The following is a 20,570-nucleotide window of genomic DNA, read 5'->3' on the forward strand; positions in this document are numbered from 1 at the left end:
AAGTGACTTTGAGATTCCAACACAGACTTAGCCACATCACACTGAGGAAGAAGTACAATTGAAGGCTGACCAGCAGGCACAGTTGGAGCCAGAAAGCCTGATTTGGAAACCTTATCTCACTTCTTCCTGGGCTGACCCTGGACAATTTACCTAATGTCCCCAAGCTACAATTGCTTCAACAGTGAGAAAGCACCTATTTCTCAGTTGTCATAAACTTTAACCAAGAACAATACAGGTAGGCACCGTGTACCGGATATAGCAAGAGTTCAACAGAGTCTGTTGTTCTCTTGAAGGTCAGAAATGAATTAATAAGAATATTCTTATTAACATTGTTTTAATAAAATGCCACTTTATTGAGGTACAACTGACAAACTGCAAATATATAAACTACAGTTTTACAAGTTTGCACATATGTGTACATCTGTAAAACCATCATCACACTTAAGACAGTTATTAGATTCTTCACCCTCAAAAAGTTTCCTTGTTGTAGTTTGTAATTTCCTCCCTCCTGCATATATCTGTTGCTTCCTCCCTTCATCACCAAGCAATCACTAACATGCTTTCTGTTGCTTTACGTTATTTTGCATTTTCTGAAGTTTTATATAAACGAAATCACAAAGTATTTACTCTTTTTTGAAAAAGTGTGGCGTCTGGCTTAAGTTAGCCTACTTATTTTACGATTCATCCATGCTCTGTATATCAATAGTGCATTCCTTTTATTGCTGAGTATTCCACTGGATGATACAACACAATTTGTTTATTCACCTATTGATGGACCTTTGTGTTGTTTCCCGTTTTTGTCCATTACAAATAAAGCTCCTAGTAGTATCTGTCTACAAGTCTTTATATCAGCATATATTTAATTTTTATGTGTGAATAAACAGGAGTAGAATGGCTGGATGGTACAATAGATGTTACATTTAGCTTTCTTAAAACAGCCAAACTATTTGACAAAGCAGTTCCATTTTACACTTCCACCAGCAGTGTATGAAAGCTTCTGTTCCTCAACATCCTCTCCAGTACTTGGTACGCTCAGTCTTTTAAATTTTGCCAAATAGGTTAATAGTGGTATCTGTGTGTTTAATTTGTATTTTCCTAATAACTAAGGATGTTGAGTATCCAAACATCCTTAGTTGAGATGGCAAATATGTGCTATTTGCCATCTGAATATCTTCTTTGTTGAAGTGTCCGTTCAAATCACAATACTGTCTTCTGATGCATGATCAAGGTATATCTTCCCAATCGTATAGGTTTTCTTTAATTTCAGCAATATTTTGTATTGTTCAGTGTTCACGTATTTCACTTATTTTGCCCCCAAGTATTTCATAATGTTTGATGTTATTGTAAATGCCAGCTTTTTAAATTTCAAATTTGTATTTTGATTGCTCATTGTCAGTATAGAGAAATACAATTTATTTTTGTACATTGATCATATATTTTGCAACCTTACTAAATTGACTTTTTGTTCTAGTAATTTTTTTTAAATTGTAGATTCCATCAGATATTCTAGACATTTATGTCTGTGAACACAAATGGTTTTAATTCTTTTCCCAATGTGAAGACCTTTTATTTGTTTATATTATCCATCTGCACTAGCTGGATCCTCCAGTACAATTCTGAATAGAAGTGGTGAGGGCAGACATCCCTGTCTTGTTCCTGATCTTATAAAGGAAAGCATTCGTCTTTCACCATTAAGTGTGACACTGTAAGTTTTCATAGATGCTCTTTTGTCACGTTAAAGAGTTCACTTCTACTCCTAGTTTACTGATAATTTTTGTTAGGAATAGAAGTAGAATTTCTCAAATACTTTTTCTGCATCTAATGAGATGATTATATAGGTTTTCTTTTTAAGTTTGTTAATATAATGAACAACAATGATTGCTCTTTGAATATTAAACCAACCCTGAATTCCTGGGATATACTCCACTTGTTATATCCTTTTAAAATATTGGTGGATTTGATTAAATTGTTTAAATTTTTTGCATTTATGTCATGAGATGAAATTGATATGTAGTTTTTTTTTTTTTTTCTGTTTTTTGTTTTGTTTTTTTGAGACACAGTCTCACTCTGTCACACCCAGCCTGGAGTGCAGTGGCGTGACCTCAGCTCACTGCAACCTCCCACTCCGGATTCAAGCGATTCTCCTGCCTCAGTCTCCCAAGTAGCTGGTGCCCACCACCACTGCCGGCTAATTTTTTGTGTTTTTAGTAGAGACAGTTTCACCATATTGGCCAGACTGGTCTTGAACTCCCGACATCAGGTGATTCACCAGCCTTGGCCTCTCAAAGTGCTGGGATTACAAGCATGAGCCACTGCACCCAGCCTAGTGTTCTCTTCTTTTACTGTCTTTATCTGGTTTCAATATAAGGATTATACTGACCTGATAAAATGAAGTCTTCAATTTTTTGAAACAGTTTGTGTACAATTAGCTAAATATTTGATAGAATACACTAGTGAAGATATTTGAGTCTGGTTCTTTGTGAGAAAGTTTTAAGTTGTAATTTCAATTTGCTTGATATAGAGCCAGGCAGGTTACTGACTTATTTTGAGTGAACTTTGATAATTTGTGTCTATCAAGGAATTTATCCATTTCATCTAAGATGTCAACTTTATTGTGATAAAGTTGTTTATAATATTCCCTTAACTGCAGCCACACACACACACAAAAAAACCAAAAAACAACCGAGTTCACGTCCTTTGCAGGGATATGGATGAAGCTGGAAACCATCACTCTCAGCAAACTAACACAGGAACAGAAAAGCAAACACTGCATGTTCTCATTCATAAGTGGGAGTTGAACAATGAGAATACATGGACACAGGAAGGGGAACATCACACATCGGAGCCTGTAGGGGGATGGACAGCAGGGGAAGGAGAGCCTTAGGACAAATGCTGAATGCATGTGGGGCTTAAAACCTAGATGACGGGTTAGTAGATGCAGCAAACCACCAAGGCACATGTATACCTATGTAACAAACCTGCACATTCTGCACATCTGTCCCAGAACTTAAAGTAAAAAAAAAAAAATAAAAACCATTTCAAAGGAAAAAAAATCCTTTAAATAAATGACAGATTATGTAATGTACGGAATAGATGTAAATATGTATAGATTTTTACATATAAAAATATGTAGAATTTGGAATAGATCATCTCTCTCATTCCTGATATCAGTAATTTGTTTCTTCTATTTTTTTCATATTCAGTCTGGTTAGAGGTTTATCAGTTCTATTGATCTCAAAGAAATAGCTTTTGGTTTCATTGATTTTTTTCCCCCTTCGATTTCCACTATGATTTGAATTTCCTTTTTCCTGCTGACTTTGTAATTTCAGTTGTTTTTACTAAATTTCTTAGTGTGAAAACTGAGGTCATGATTTGAGACCTGTCTTCTTTTCTAATGCAGGTGTTTAGTGCTCCCTTAAGTATTGAGTTAATACTATCCAACAAATTTTGATATATGATGCTTTCATTTACATTCAGTTCAGAATATTTTCCAATTCCTCTGTTTGGCCTTCTCTTTGATCTACAGCTTATCTGAAATGTGTTTAGTTTTCAAACATTTGGGGATTTTCCAGGGATCTTTCTGTTACTGAGTTCTAATTTAATTTCACTGTAGTCAAGGAATAGATCTTGTATGACTTGAATCTTTAAAGTTTGCTGAAACTCTTGCTTAACGCCAGGAATATAGTCTCTCTTAATAAATGTTCTGGGTGCACTTGAGAAAAATGTGTGTTCTGCTGTTGTTGAATAGACTGTTGTACAAATGGCTGTCACTATCAAGGTGATTAGTACTTTCAATCTTCTGTATCCTGATTTGGTATCTACTTGTTCTATCAATTATTCAGACAGGGGTATTGAAAGCCATAATTGCAGCTTTGTCTATTTTTCCTTGCAGTTTTGTCAGCTTCTGCTCCATGTATTTTGAAGCTGTCTTATGGGGGAGTCCTGTCACCTTTTTTAAGTGTTCAGCTTCTTATTTACATTTCTTAACTATCTAATGTGAACCATACTTGAGTGCTAATACTTAATAATCTATGATATAATTATAAGAACTGTAGAGATGATAAATATCAATTGACACAAGATAGTTATAGCCCATAATTGGGAGGGAGGAGTCAGCTACTATGTCACAGTGACATGTATCTAGTAGTTGCATGTAAGTGACATATTTAAAACAGGACTAGAAAAAAAACCCTAAATATTAAAAGAAACAAACTCTGTTTTAGACTCCAATCTTTCCTCATCTATCAAGCCCTCCATCTTTGTTAGAGGGTGGTTTGGAGTATTAAACAAGATGATATAGGCCAGGCACAGTGGCTGATGCCTGTAATCCCAGCTCTTTGGGAAGCCAAGGTAAGCAGATCACTTGAGGCCAGGAGTTTGAGACCAGCCTGGCCAACATGGCGAAAACCCATCTCTTCTAAAGATACAAAAATTAGCCAAGCATGGTGGCACATCCCTGTAGTCCAAGCTGCTCGAGAGGCTGAAGTACAAGAATAGCTTGAACCCAGAGGAGGAGGCTGCAGTGAGCCAAGATTGTGCTGCTGCACTCCAGCCTAGGTGACAGAGGGAGACTCTTTCTTAAAAAAAAATATATATATATACACACACACACAAATATATATATATAAATATATATATATACAAACATTTTAGAAATAGCATAGATAAAGATCTAAGAATAAAAGTACAAGATGTTATTACTAATAAGTCTTGGACAATTAGAGTTAGGATCCGGGTTCGTTATACGGTACAATGTGCAGAGAAAAATGTATCATTAGAAATATCCACATCTGTCTATTTCTTGTATCAAGAAAAAAACAAGAAAAGTGTATTAAAACTCTAAAAAGCATATCACAAGTGGAAAAATTTCCTGGAGAATCTGAAGGATGGCTACTGAAACAATTTTGGCTTCTCCCCTCTAGCATCAGCATATCTCATGGTCTGTCTTATGACCTGAAGAGAACACGTGTCTTCTTTGTGAGCAAAAGCACTGATCCAAACTGCAGAGACAAGAAGGGGTGGGAAGGGAGATGGAGAAGGATCTTCTAAAGGATGAGTCTCGAGGCTGGAAGCTCAATGGAGAGTGTCCACCCGCAGGGCCCAACTACACTGGCTTCCTGTGCTCCCCTTCCCAGCACAGAATATCCAAAGGCATAGCCCGCTTCCACAAAGCAATCTCAAATTTACAACACATTTAATTTTCACTTTGTCATTGGTTTTCTTCCAGATACTTTAAAGGTAGAAAGGCATAAAGGTCAAATCAGTGGAAATTTGGGGCATTTTAAAGCTACTGTAGATTAATAAAGGGTTAAATCTGAGGGCACAGTTCTTAAAAATAAAGTACAAAAACAAGTCATCTAAAATTGTATGTAAACAACAATGTGGACTTCTAGATGGCTGGAACATTACAGGCTGGGTCTTTTAGCAAATTTATTCACCCTAACATTTTTCTTTTTTTTTTTTTTTTTTTTTTTTAATTTATTTATTATTATTATACTTTAAGTTGTAGGGTACATGTGCATAACGTGCAGGTTTGTTACATATGTATACTTGTGCCATGTTGCTGTGCTGCACCCATCAACTCGTCATTTACATCAGGTATAACTCCCAATGCAATCCCTCCCCCCTCCCCCCTCCCCATGATAGGCCCCGGTGTGTGATGTTCCCCTTCCTGAGTCCGAGTGATCTCATTGTTCAGTTCCCACCTATGAGTGAGAACATGCGGTGTTTGGTTTTCTGTTCTTGTGATAGTTTGCTAAGAATGATGGATTCCAGCTGCATCCAAGTCCCTACAAAGGACTCAAACTCATCCTTTTTTATGGCTGCATAGTATTCCATGGTGTATATGTGCCACATTTTCTTAATCCAATCTGTCACTGATGGACATTTGGGTTGATTCCAAGTCTTTGCTATTGTGAATAGTGCTGCAATAAACATACGTGTGCATGTGTCTTTATAGCAGCATAATTTGTAATCCTTTGGGTATATACCCAGTAATGGGATGGCTGGGTCATATGGTACATCTAGTTCTAGATCCTTGAGGAATCGCCATACTGTTTTCCATAATGGTTGAACTAGTTTACAATCCCACCAACAGTGTAAAAGTGTTCCTATTTCTCCACATCCTCTCCAGCACCTGTTGTTTCCTGACTTTTTAATGATTGCCATTCTAACTGGTGTGAGATGGTATCTCATGGTGGTTTTGATTTGCATTTCTCTGATGGCCAGTGATGATGAGCATTTTTTCATGTGTCTGTTGGCTGTATGAATGTCTTCTTTTGAGAAATGTCTGTTCATGTCCTTTGCCCACTTTTTGATGGGGTTGTTTGTTTTTTCCTTGTAAATTTGTTTGAGTTCTTTGTAGGTTCTGGATATTAGCCCTTTGTCAGATGAGTAGATTGCAAAAATTTTCTCCCATTCTGTAGGTTGCCTGTTCACTCTGATGGTAGTGTCTTTTGCTGTGCAGAAGCTCTTTAGTTTAATGAGATCCCATTTGTCAATTTTGGCTTTTGCTGCTGTTGCTTTTGGTGTTTTAGACATGAAATCTTTGCCCATGCCTATGTCCTGAATGGTACTACCTAGGTTTTCCTCTAGGATTTTTATGGTATTAGGTCTAACATTTAAGTCTCTAATCCATCTTGAATTAATTTTCGTATAAGGAGTAAGGAAAGGATCCAGTTTCAGCTTTCTACTTATGGCTAGCCAATTTTCCCAGCACCATTTATTAAATAGGGAATCCTTTCCCCATTTCTTGTTTCTCTCAGGTTTGTCAAAGATCAAATGGCTGTAGATGTGTGGTGTTATTTCTGAGGACTCTGTTCTGTTCCATTGGTCTATATCTCTGTTTTGGTACCAGTACCATGCTGTTTTGGTTACTGTAGCCTTGTAGTATAGTTTGAAGTCAGGTAGCGTGATGCCTCCAGCTTTGTTCTTTTGACTTAGGATTGTCTTGGAGATGCGGGCTCTTTTTTGGTTCCATATGAACTTTAAAGCAGTTTTTTCCAATTCTGTGAAGAAACTCATTGGTAGCTTGATGGGGATGGCATTGAATCTATAAATTACAAACCACTGCTCAGTGAAATCAAAGAGGACACGAACAAATGGAAGAACATACCATGCTCATGGATAGGAAGAATCAATATTGTGAAAATGGCCATACCACCCTAACATTTTTCACATGGACCTGCTCAGTTTACCTGCTCTGAGGTAGTCTGGAATCAGAAGCAACATGAAAATGTGATTTGTGTAAGAAGCAAACAGGTAAGGACTGCGCAGTGGTGAGGCCCTGCGCCTTGCAGTTCCCCAACCCCGCTGACACATCTTTTGCCCATCATGATGAGCTTCCTTCCTGTCACCCACTCGAGGGCCCAATAATTCTCCGACTGCTGCAAAAGCAGCTGAACTCTTGTCGCGAGTTCCCCTCAGTTTACAAGCACGATTCCCAAACCTTTTACTTCAGTCATTTCTGATCAGTTCTAACTGCCAACACATGCTGACAGCTGTATCTAAAACACTGAAAATCGATTTCTGCTTCTTATAGAAACACAGTAGAAGCATGTTTCTGAATATTCCTCCTTCTTCCCTCCTCAAGGCATATTATAGAATGGGGGAGCAGGGAGAAAAGCCACAAAAATTACATTTCAGAGAAATTAACACAAAATGTGTAAATACGGTCAAATTCTCGAAAACGTGTAAATATGGCCAAAAGCAACAGAAAATAGCAGGTCCTGAGCAGGAAGCCGTATAGGTGCAACCGGGGTTGCAGAGCTCCACACTGTCACCAGCAAATCATCAGAAGAGTCGATCCCACCCGGAGCTGGGAATGGGCAGAAGCAGGGCTGAGAAGCACCCGGGACTGTGCTGGAGGTGGGAAAAGGAGACACAGAACAGATTCATGCGGCCGTGGGCTGCCGACCCTTCTCAAAAACCAGGGGAACACCTTGGAAAGAGGTGTCTGTGCATCTTGGGGCTGATGAAGTGATTGGGATGACATCAGGGATGGAGCAGGAAGCCCTCCTACACCAGGCTAGGTGCTGAGAGGCAGAGGAGGAAAGAAACAGTCCCGCCAGGGCAGCACAGCACAGCACAGCAGAGAGAATGGAGCCCTTGAGCAGAGAAACTGGCACTTCTCTCTCCCTCCACTGTAATCTCCTGCCAGGAAAATCAAACTCATTCCATTGAAAAAAAAAAAAAAAAAAAAATGGGGAGAGTAACCACACAAAAGACTATTTTAAAATGTGGAAAAGAACAGTAAAACTCCCTAAGAGAACTCGCAGCAGGAAAACATGTTGCCACAAAGTGAATATGGTAAAAATTATACCCCAAAATATCCACAGGATTTAAAAAAAAAAAAAAAAAAAAAAACAACTCAATGAAGCAATCACAGTGTAAAGGAAGATCACAAAAGAACTCCTCAGAGACGGCCAGATAACATGCATGCACTGACAAACTAGAGACTGGAGGAACTCACAAAAGAAGGACAAATTCAAAAATAAAGGCCCCATGAAAAGGAGCACAACAACAGACAGACACACAGAACACGTCAGTCCCCATGATCACCACCCACTGCACGGTTAGTCATTCCTGGTTCCTCGGGCCACCCCTCACTCTTCACTGGTTGTAGTTCCTGGCTCGCTGCCATTCTGTCCAATATTTTTGTGATTTCAATCCACAGGTTGACGATCCTTCCACCATCCTGGCTGGCCTCCATTCTTTGCACATGTCTCCTATTGAAATGATTCTGTCCTCCACCCTCCCTGAGCCACACACTCCAAGATCCCATCAAACACCTTCTCATTACTAGGAACTGTCACTCTTTCATAATCTTGGTTTCAGGCAATCTACTTACAAATCACCTGCATGTCCAGCTCACTCTCCTGGCCCCAACTCCAACCTGCCATCCATTGATCCTGCCACTTTGCCATGCTTCCTCACCTCCAATGTCTTCACTCACTCCTTACCCAACTTAAACTCTGGAGTCAGTCATCATACCCAGTCTCTTGCATGTATCTTAAGCCCCTCTCTCCCTTCTTAACCACTTGACAAAATCTAAAACTCTGGTTGAGTCCAACATTGCACTGCCTCTGCACCAGCACTGCACTCCCCTCCCCGCAACCCTGGCTCCACCCAGAGTAAAAGTCCTTACACCAGCCTGCAAGGCCCTACCTGACCTGGTCCCAACTCTCTCTCCTTCCTCCTCTCCATTCCTCTGAAGGCCAGGGGTGCTTACATCTGACAGCCCAAGGATATGCTATTTCCCCATCGAAAATACTCTTTCCCTAGATACTGTGGGACACATTCCCTTCCTTCCTTCAAACGTGTGCTCAACAAGGAACTCCTCAGTACAGTCCATCCCGACTCCCCATGCACCCTATCTGTCAAATGCAAACCCCTCTCCAGCACACTGGATCCTTGCCGGTATGTTTTTTGTCATTGTTTCTTTTCGTAACACTTAACATCTCCTTCTGACATACTACATAATTTACTTATTTATTTATCTTATGTCTGGCTTCTCTCACTAAAGATTCACTCCATAAAGGCAGATATTTTTATTTTATTCAATGACATACCTTTAGCATCCAGACAGTCCCTAGCATGTCACAGGTGTTTAATAAATACTCATGCAGGAATGAACATAAATGCACAAGTAACACCCTGGTAAAATATACAGCATGATCCAAATGCACCGTGTTATATGAACCAGACTCTCCTGGGCTCAAATACCAGCCTTGCCACTTAACAGCTGTACAAACTTGAGCAAGTGACAACCACTCCAAACCTAAATTTTCTCACCTGACCAGGGTGACTGGAAGATCAAAAACAACGCACAAAGAAAGGAATAAAAGATACCTAATACAAGGCACAGAGTAAACAATTAAAAATAGTTTAAAAATACTAGCTTACATATCTTCCAGAAAGAGATTACTGAACAAAGCAGGGTATATAGGAAATACCATACAACTAAAATCACTGGATGTACTTGGGCCACCCTGCCCCCACTCTCCTCCCATGCCCAGCAGCAAGGTAGTGAACTGGGTATTCACAAATAAGCGGCCTTGGCTGGATATTTGTTGAAGGCTCCCAAGCAGTAGACTAGGACAGGATCTTGGTGATGTCTGTGGGCATTTACTTTGACTTTATATGGAATAAAAGGCAAACTATCTTAAAGAAGTGGGTGGCCATACTCAATATCATTAATACATAACTTCAAATAATGATCATGATAATGATACTATAATGAGAAAGAAGAGTAGGAAAAATAAATGTACCAAGACTTGCAGAATAATACCTTGTATGACTTTTAGTTTCTCCTAAACAACTAATAGGCAAACAAATTAATAATTGCTTCTTAAAAAAAACACCCAGTTTGGATTAAGTATAAAGGGCAATCACTGTTTGACATGGTTTGGCTATGTCCCCACCCAAACCACATCTTGAATTGTAGCTCCCACAATTCCCACATGTTGTGAGAGGGACCCAGTGGGAGGTAATTGGATGATGAGGGCAGGTCTTTCCTGTGCTGTTCTCAAGATAGTGAATAAGTCTCATGAGATCTGATGGATTTATAAAGGGCAGTTCCCCTGCACAAGTCCTCTCTTGCCCGCAGCCATGTAAGAAGTCCCTATGCTCTTCCTTCGTCTTACGCCATGATTGTGAGGCCTCCCCAGCCACGTGGAAATGTGACTCCATTAAACCTCTTTTTCTTTATAAGCTACCCAGTCTCAGGTATGTCTTTATTAGCAACGTGAGAATGGACTAATACACTGTTTAATAAAAACACTGTTCAGTAATTGGTCAAAACAACAAAAAGGGATCAAAGAGATGAGGGTGACGATTGCCAAAATCACTACAGGAAACCAAAACTAAATGCCAAGCCTAACTCATACTGTTCGATTCCTACTTCAGCACCAAATCAACCAAAATGTACAGAGGGATAGCCTCACAGGGCAGTTGAGTAGCCGCTACACAAGTAACGAATATGTGTAATCAAAGAGAAGCTACCCTGTCACACAATTACTGAGCATAGATTATGCTGGAAAAAAACTAATAATTATTACAGAAATTCTTAAATAAATGTAGTATCAAAACAGACGTATGGGGATTTTTATCACATGGTCACCATGACACTTTATCTACAGAGAACTCAGAGGAGTCATTTGTGGAGGCAACACAAATGGTTAAGTTCTCAGGTTTTTAAACATATACACCTAGGACAAAATGTCTGTTAATGGAGAATTAATTAAATGACGCATGGCATAACCACATAAAAAAAGTAAGCAACCAATAAGAAGAGAAAAAAAAGTAAGCACCAAAAAACCTGTATAGTGTGATCTCAATTTCATTAAAAAAATGAAAGAATAAAATTATGTGTAAATACTTTTGTAGCCAAGATATATTAAGCTTTTTATCTCTGGGGGCCAAGATTTTAGCAGGAAAGTCAAAAAATAAGTAAACACTAACAGTACTTTAATTTACTGGTAAAAGGCATTATAAAAACAAAACAGGTTAATGAGAAAAAGAATGACTGGAGGAAGCAAAACGATAAGGCAAGGAAGACACTGCTAAGGAAGTGAGCTTTGGGCCCCGAGACCTGAATGCCAGAAAGGAACCAGTTACATGCAGATCTGGGAAGATGTCTGAAGCAGAAGAGGAGCAAGTGCAAAGGCCCTGAGGTGAGGATGAGCTGACTGTTCACTAAGCAGAAAGAAGATCTACCTGGTGGAATGTGGAGCAGTAGAGCAGCACCATGGGACAGAGTGGTAGTTGACAAGTGGGGGCAGGGATCAGATCTTGGGGATATTGTGGGGCACAGTGGGGATTTATATCTGATTATAAAAGCCACAGAAGTAACTGTTGCCTTTCAAGCTATAGGATGACATGATTTGATTTATAGTTTTACAAGTTTACCTTGGCAACTATTTGGAGAAGACTGAAATAGGCGGGAATGGAAGTGAGGAGAACAATTTGGAGACTGCAGTCATTCAAAGAAATAGCAGCAGCTTGGGCATATGTGATAATGGCAGAGATGGAGAGACACAGATTTGACCAGTAGAACCACTAAGATTTACACTTACATTGAATACGGGGAAGGAAGACATCCACTACTATGGTTTGGGGTTGGAACCAAGGGCAGAAGCATGTGTATGGTTCACAGACAGGAGAGTGAGGGATAAAGCTCCCTGAAGCATCCTGGAGCCACGTCTTAAAGATTTCGTTCATAAAACAAAGAATTCACTCATATCTGGCCATAAACACCATGTTGAGTCATATAGGAAAAGTCACTGAAGAGAAGAAAAGTTGTCACACTGTTAAAATTTCCTTGGATAAGATATTAACCTTCACATCTATCTCTGCTTTATGTCAGCATCTTAGGCATGAAGAAAATCACAATGAAATAAAAACTACTGAAGTTTTTCTCCTCTAAGGCGGGGAAAAAAATCACCCACCACATATTTTCAGATGTGCGATCTCAGACATAAATACCTCAAACAGCATTTTAGGAAGGGGGAAGAGACAATTTTTCAACTCTTTTTCCTCTAATAAGCTGCCTTTCCATCCCACCAACAGACTACCCCGAAAAAAAGGAAACATTCTTAATTCCTGAGTAAATATATGGTTCCAATAAATTTATTAATTTCTCAGAACTAGAGCTCCTTTTTTTAAAAAATATTTGCTCTGGCACAAAAAAAAAAAAAAAAGGCTGATAATATTAGTTTCCCTTTTGTGCAGTCATGTGTTAAAATGCAAAAACAAGTGTCCCCTTCACCAGACCCTAACTAATTAAAAGAACTGTGATCATTCTCAAAAGTAACAAAAGGGCTCACACTTTTATATAGACTTTTAATTTCATCTCAAAGTCATAAGAACCTTATGGGGACAGGAGCCATGCACCATTTCTTAATAAACAAGTTTGAAATGTACACTCGCAGCATGGGAAGCTAATTACAACACAGAGAAACCAACAGCATCTGTTTCGATTTTAAACTGAAGTCTGTGATCTGTAGGAGAGATATGATTAAAAATGATACAAGTGAAGATTCAACAAAAATATTTTTCAGTCACCTTCTCTTAGCACTTATAAGCTTACGTTCATACTTTATGTGCCCCAGAAGGTTCTGTCTTTCCAAATTTTCTGGAAAAAACACACATACACAAGCCCATGTGATACATGATGCATATTTTAGCAGAACCTTCTATACTCATAAACTCTGATGAGTAGATTTTATGTTTCCAATATATCCGTTTTATTCACTTTCCAACTTTAGTCACACTACATCTTCCTCTTTCAGGTTATTATTTTAAAAAGAAATACATGCAAGAATTCACATTAGCACAAGTGGAAAGGCTTACTATGTTATTTAGGGGTTAGGGAAATTTTTATCTCAAGGACTGTGTTTCACAGTCAGCTATTCTCATTTCTATTCACCAGTTTCCTTCAATACAAAATTAATTCTGACAGGATTCAAACCTCTGTGCCCCAACTTTACCATCTCCTAACACTTAAAAATAATACATAAGCCTTGGTGGAACTCTAGCTAGTCTTGAGTGTGATGGCTTCTTCTATTATGGGGTTTTATGAGCATGAATGCAGATGGATTCAGATACGGCAATTGGCCTCTTAACAATACATAGAATAATCTTGTACCTGTTAGAAGAGTTTCGGGACTCCTAAAAAATTTTGGTTAGAATTATTGCCTGTTAAAGTTTGAAGAGACCATAATCTAGCCCACAGAAAATACACATGAGAAAACCATGTCCTGGAAGGCTCCAGAGATTACTCAAGGTCTTACACTGCTTACACTGCTATTTGAACGATTTCAGGAAATGTACATGCAATCACATACAGCTTGCCTGATTAGAAACGTTTCCTATCATCTCACCGATTTCTTTAACTCAGCTACATTCTAAAAACTCTGATTCTAATCAGAGAATTGCAAAAGCAAATCATGAGAAACCTATGACTAAAATGAATAAAAAGCTGTAAACATCAAATGTTGGCAAGGACTTTGAGCAGCAAAATCTCTGATACGCTGGCTGTACTCATATCTGGTACAACCACTTTAGGACACTGCTTAGCTGTTATCCACAAAAGCTGAACATACACATATCCTATCAGCCAGTAACCCAATTCCTTCACATACATGCACCAAAAGAACATATAACAATGTTCAGGGAAGCACTGTTCATCCTAGCAAAAAATAAAAACAAAATTAAAAAATGGAAACACTACAAACAGTAGAAAGAATAAATAAAGTGTGGTATGTTTAAATGTGGAATACTATACAGTAATGAAAACAAATGACCTGCAGCTACATGGATGAATTCCACAAACATAATGAAAGAAGCCCAACAAAAAATAATTCTACTTGATTATTCATTCTATTAGACTAAGAAAAGGAAAATTAGTCAATGATGCTAACAGTCAGGACACTGGTTATCTCTGAAGGGCATGGAGGGGTGTAAGCACAAGAAGGGTTTTAGGGGGCTAAATAATGTCCTATTTCTTGACATTTGTGGTAGTATGATAGAGAATTCATTGGGCTATACAAAAATAATTTGTCTAGTACTCAATGTATACATTATACTTCCATTTTTTAAAAGTCTGAAAAAACAAGCCCGTGTTTACTTATGTGATGTATTTTGATATATTGATTCTGCTGCTTTTAAAAACCGGAGTTTCTCTGTGTGTTCTTAAGATATTTTTCTACATTGTTTGTGTTTGGGGAAGGATGAATGGCCCCCATGAAAATGCCTACTCTGGGTTTACCTATATGATAGGTACCTTATACCTATATGACGACCGAGCCTATCATACAGGTAAACCCACAAAGGCTTGCTTATCCTTATACTATACATCACAGCTAGGAATATGTCTGACAGAAAATATGGAGAAATGATAGAAGGTAAATGGGCATAGATGTTGCTAATAAAAATGTCACTTTTGAACATCTCAATCCAGAGTTTGAAAACTAAATCTAAGCATTTCTAAGAGGCATGATGATCTTCTAGACCTGTGATAACAAACAGTTTTGTTTGCCTGCCAACTCCAGTCTACTTGGAATGGTTGCCTGGAGCGTCGGGTTGAAAAAGACTGGATGGCATGCTAGGCCAGCAACAGAGAAGACTGTCTATGCCATGGGCAAAAGACGGAGAGTGGGTGGTACGAGGGCCTTGCTGGCTGTTATGGAGTCAACACTTTCTCTCATAGGACAAAAATATTCTCTGAATCATTTTAAACTGTCTACAGAACCTGTAATAAAGTCATAGTTTGTTATAACTATTTAACAGTTTTATTATTTTAATACAATTACATTTCTAATCTATTTTACATGTAAACATTTATAATATTCAAACATTTTATGCTTAATATAAATTCTATCTTTATAATATAGTTTAACTGCTTTACTAGTGAAACAAATTCAAAAGACTACAGATGATCTTTAACAAAAAATGGTTTAAAATATTCTTGACTGCCATGTTCTTTTTTTTTTTTTGGTATAAACTAAACATATAACTTAATATTTTATAAGTGTTTATTTATTTCATCAAAACTAATGTGAAAATAAACTTTCCCACCACAACACTCAAGAAGACTTTAGCTTTAGTTTAACAGATGCTGCTCATATTCTAATTACAGGTTACCTTACAGCATCTCCTCTTTAGGTTTCTTTTGTAAAATCAGATAATTGTACTGACACAATTTCAAAAGTTGCAAATGTAGTGTGAAGAGAACCTAAATGCGGTGCAAAGTATCATTTTATTCAGTCGCACCCAGTATTATTAGCATTACCAAATGGGGAAAAAACTGAACTGAAATTTCACACTTCTGCCTTTCACTTCCACGTGATTTCTGCATAGCCCTTATCAGTACACATTCTTGCCAGTAGTTAGATTTTTAACAATATTTTATCTAATCTAAATTCCCCTTCATTTAGACATTGAATCTCAAAATTAGAGAAAGTACAGTGATGACTGGTTTCACTAAATTCATTACCCCAAATCCTAAATGTATACTCAACACATATGCTAAACCCCCTTCTTTCCCTCCCATTCTCTATCTGATGACCTTGTTTCCCATTTCATTTAAGAACAGACCACTCAAACAGGAAATCTATGTTTGCCCACCACGTTTCCATCTGTTCCACACGTAGCCTCGCCTCTATACAGTGGATGAAATGTGAACCACTTTCTAGTGGTCCATTCCCATGCCCTCTCACTTTCAAAACATTTCCTTTGCAATTATACTCTTACGAGAATTTCTCTGTTGCAGTGTAAAACGGAACCCTTTCTTTGATCCTCTTCCTACTTTCACGGCAGAGTCTGCTAGTTGCCTACTAAATATTGATTCTCTCACCCTTCTTTCTCAAATAGAATAATCCCCAATTTTAGTGAGCACACTGAAATCCTGCTAAGATGTTTTCAGCCTCTCTGGCAGCTAGGTATAGCCACATGATCAATTACATAAGCAGAGGTGAGGAGGAAATCTGGAAAGTCTCTTTAAAATGGAAGGAGTGGGTGCTTCTCCTTCCCTTCCTCCATCTACACTTGCAATATGGCTATGAGAACATTATTTTCAAAGTCACCAGTTTACCAAATCCAATTATCTGCTTTTATCTTAGTCTCCCAGCGGCGTTAGAGACAGATAATGCCTCATTCATTCTTGAAACATTCTTTGTTTAATTTCTAGAAATCTACCACATCTTGATTTTTATCTTACCTCACAGGTCACTCCTTAGATTCTTTATGCTACTTTCCTGATTTCAACATTTTTTAATGTTCCAGGCCTCTTCTCTTTGCTCACTCTTACGTGATTACTTTACACCCACGGTTTTAAATACCATTTATACTCTGACGACACTCTGACTTCCAAATTCCTGTATCTAAAGTAGATGTTTGATATCTCCACTTAGATATCTAAATGATATCTCAAAATATACTTAGTCAAAACAAAACTCTCCCCTACTTGTCCTGAACTGTAGTCCCTCCCATCTCAGTACACACTTGCCACCAACTAGTTGGTTGCTCAATGCAAAAACTATGGAGTCATCTTTAACTCCTTCCTTTCTCTACCATCCCTACCCACATGCATCGGCAAGTCCCGCTGGCTCTACCTCCAAAATACACTCATTGCTTCTCTCCATCCCCACTGCCATCACCCTGGTGCGAGCCAGCATCTCTCTCCCCAGACCTCTGTGATGACCAGCATACCTCCCTGCTATTTTCCCAATGTCTATTTTTTAAGCAGCAGCCAAAGTAATTTTTTCACAATGTAGATCTGATTATGTTGCTCCCCTGCTTAAATGCCTCCAGTGATTTCCACTGCCTCTTAAAATGAAATCTAAACTCCCTGAATGACCTGCAAGGCCCCAGCTGACCTACCAGACTCCTCTGGTTTCATCTCCTGGCACTCTTACCCCAGATGCTGTGCTTCAGCCATGCTGGCTTTTTCCCTTTTCCTTATTTTCTGAGTATTTCAAGCCCAGGTCTGCTTTCGAATTTTTAATACTAGTTATTCCTTCGGTCTGAAAAGCCCTTTCTCTGAATCTTCTCACTACCAGTCTCTCTTCATCCTCAAAGACCATCTAAAGTCAAGGCAGCTTCCCCGGTCACTTGCTCTCACCTCACTTTCACTGTACTTTCTTTACAGAAAATTAAGTTGCTCATTATTTCTCCTTACTACACGTGTAAACTACAATGAGAACAGGAACTTATAGATTGTTTACTGCTACATTCCTACAGTTTGGAACAGTATCTAGCAAGTACTATGTGCCCCCAAACTTATTTGTGGAATGAATCCCAACAGAGTATCAAAATTAAAACCCTCTTAGTCTGAACCATTATTCCTATGTTTAAAATTCTTATTAACAAATCTGGGAAATATCTGACCATCCTTTTTCTGGTCATTGATAAGGAATCTCATTCTTCCTGAGGGAGGCAATTCTCCCTTAACAACTTGGATTATTCAAAAGCGCTTCCTCCTTCTCGAGTTGAAATCTGACTACCTGTAGCTTCTGTACATTTGTGGAGGCTCCTACGTTCACGCAGAACATATGGCTTCTGTTTCACACATGACAGTGATTCAAATATCTGGAGATGGTAACTGTACCTTCACCTGTATGAATAGTCCCAGTCTTCTTAACAGCTCTTCACATAGACTGTGGAGTATCATCGCCAGCCCTTCACATGTTCCAACTGCCCCAAATGTACTCACACACTTAGCTACCAACTGTGCCATAAATATTCAACTCTGGCCCAATTTGTCACTTCTCATCCACTGAATCAACTGATCTCTTTCTTAGGTAACATGGCCTGATTTAAGTCAATGCTTTTCTCCTTCCAGTTCATGTTCACACACAATCTTCAATCCATGTATCTTTCATACTACCTACTGCTTGCTACTTCTACAATCTCGGTACAGGACAGTCATTCCTCATCCTCAATTCCTGACACTGTTTAGCTTTCCCAACACAGGATGCTTATTCTATTCTTTGGAGGAAGGCCTCTTGGCCTCCTTTCTTGCATAAAGGTCCTAATTTTCCACATATGTAATTAGAATTATAAACTTCCTTAATTTTTGCACAGGTAGCCATATACACTTGGGGCAGATCAGTGCTATTTCTAACCAGCAGCAAGGGAGCCATTAAAAAAAGAAAGAAAAGAAAAGAAAAGAAAAGATAAGAAAAGAGGCTCTTCCGTGGCCACCATCAGCACAGATCTGATGCCAGAGGAGCAAAGCAGAGCCAATGCTGGTGGCCTGTGACAAACTGCAGCAGTTCTCAATGTACCATTCCTATATTCCCTGCTGTGGACAACATGGTGCCTGGCACTGTGCACTTCCTTGTTCTTCCAGGAATAGGTAAAAAACCCAGAAATCACCCAAATCAGAATAAGGGTTATTTTCTACCATTGTACACAGCAGCACCTTTTTAGAGTCTAGTTTTATTCTCTTTGCTCCTAAAACACACTGGCATCTCATTTAAATCATTCAGGTAGAGGAACAGCTGTTGGGGAGTTAATGATTAGGTAAAGAAACACAGTATGGTCATTTGAAAACATTATTTCTGACATGTGTTAACATTCTGTAAAAAAGAATAGCCTTGTAAGGAAGTAGGCTGAAGAATAAAACTGTATTAACATACTCTGAAGGATGAAAGAGTTCAGGTAATGCCCCGAGGGCCAAACACTGAGAGCAAGATGACTTGAATTACCCAAGGTATCTGATTAGCCATAATTTAGAAACAAAAAACAAAGTTAACGAAAAAAAAAAAACTTATCTGCTCAAATCTGCTATAATGATTTTTTTTTAATACATATCCTGACGATGAATCGTTCTGAATGAAGTGTCACACTGCATCAGTCTACTGGTATTCTATCTCTGACAAGTATAGCAAAGAATAATTTGTGGGGAATGCAGGTCTGATTTTCTATAATTTCTTCCTCAATAGACTAAAACTCCCCCTCTGTAGTTCTTCTTGCTCCTTAATAAGGTACCACATACTTGCCCATCGTAAGATTAACCTAACCCATATCCAGTTAGATTTTACTTTTAATAAGCTTTATGTTCCTTAAGCCCTTGGTAGTGCTATCTGGTTCCAAACCTACGAGACTGAGTCATCAGGTCTCATCATCTCATCTAGAACTAGATAGCTTTAAAGTAGATATAAGAATCCATTATCCTTTTAAATCTTTATTTCATTTAATGAAATAATGTATTATATGCCTGGCCCTGACTTCCTATGGAAAAATGCAGTAAGTGTTATCTCAAATATAATTCTCTTGTATTCATTCTAAACAGTGTGAGCCCTTTAAAACCTGTTGTTAGAGGAATGTTCCTCCCTCTGTCAGAGTTGTCCTTTTATGAACCTCCACCAAGTTCAGTTAAGAGTGGATACAAACAGTGAAGTCCATTTAAAACTCAACTCACAACATTGTGTGATCTTCTGGATGTTGGAAGAGATCCTCTGGGCCAGTTGGGCGGGGTCACCACCAACTCCTGGAGTGTAAGACATGGCTGATGCGCTTATTCGCTAATTTCATCAGATGTTGGTAGGCTGTGCAGTTTTCTAAGCAGTCACCTAAATAATATAAAAGGCACACAATTACATTTTTAAAGTTACTGGCTTACATTTTCCAAATTAACAAACTGTAAGGTTACAAGGACAAACTTGATTAATCTAATAGAGTTGAAATCTGGCAAAGTGACACATCAAATAGCAAAACTCTCATGTCTATTAAAAAAAACTGGACTTCAAAGGACAGAGTCATGTTAAACACATCAAACAATTAAAATAAGGTTCAAATTGCATATTCCCTTTGAAAACGTCTTTGATCTCTTAAAGAAAAAAATTACTAAATCCCTTTCCTGTATATAATTTTAGTTGTTTACATATTTTTTCCTTAACTAAACTCCAAACAATTATAAGGCAGGGCCCATATGCTGTTTATCTTTCTCCAATATTAAAAACAACTCTTAGCACAAACAGGCATTTAAATATTGATTAAATGGAACACAGACTCCAGGCTATCCCCAGAAATTTCACTGTATTAGGTTGGTGCAAAAGTAATCACGG

The 20,570-nt window shown here is 38.4% G+C and overlaps 1 protein-coding gene across 1 annotated transcript in view; it reads right to left on the minus strand.

Moving 5' to 3' along the window:
• The window catches only part of STX7 (syntaxin 7), a 56,271-nt gene that overhangs the window by 26,761 nt on the left and 8,940 nt on the right, over window positions 1–20,570 (minus strand). The window contains exon 2 of the mRNA XM_045391514.3: window positions 19,925–20,075. Coding sequence (XP_045247449.1) covers window positions 19,925–20,009 — 85 coding nt within the window. The 5' untranslated portion in view covers window positions 20,010–20,075. The remainder of the gene's footprint in view (window positions 1–19,924; window positions 20,076–20,570) is intronic.

Source organism: Macaca fascicularis, chromosome 4, assembly GCF_037993035.2.
Source record: "Macaca fascicularis isolate 582-1 chromosome 4, T2T-MFA8v1.1".
Classification (NCBI taxonomy): Eukaryota; Metazoa; Chordata; class Mammalia; order Primates; family Cercopithecidae; genus Macaca; species Macaca fascicularis.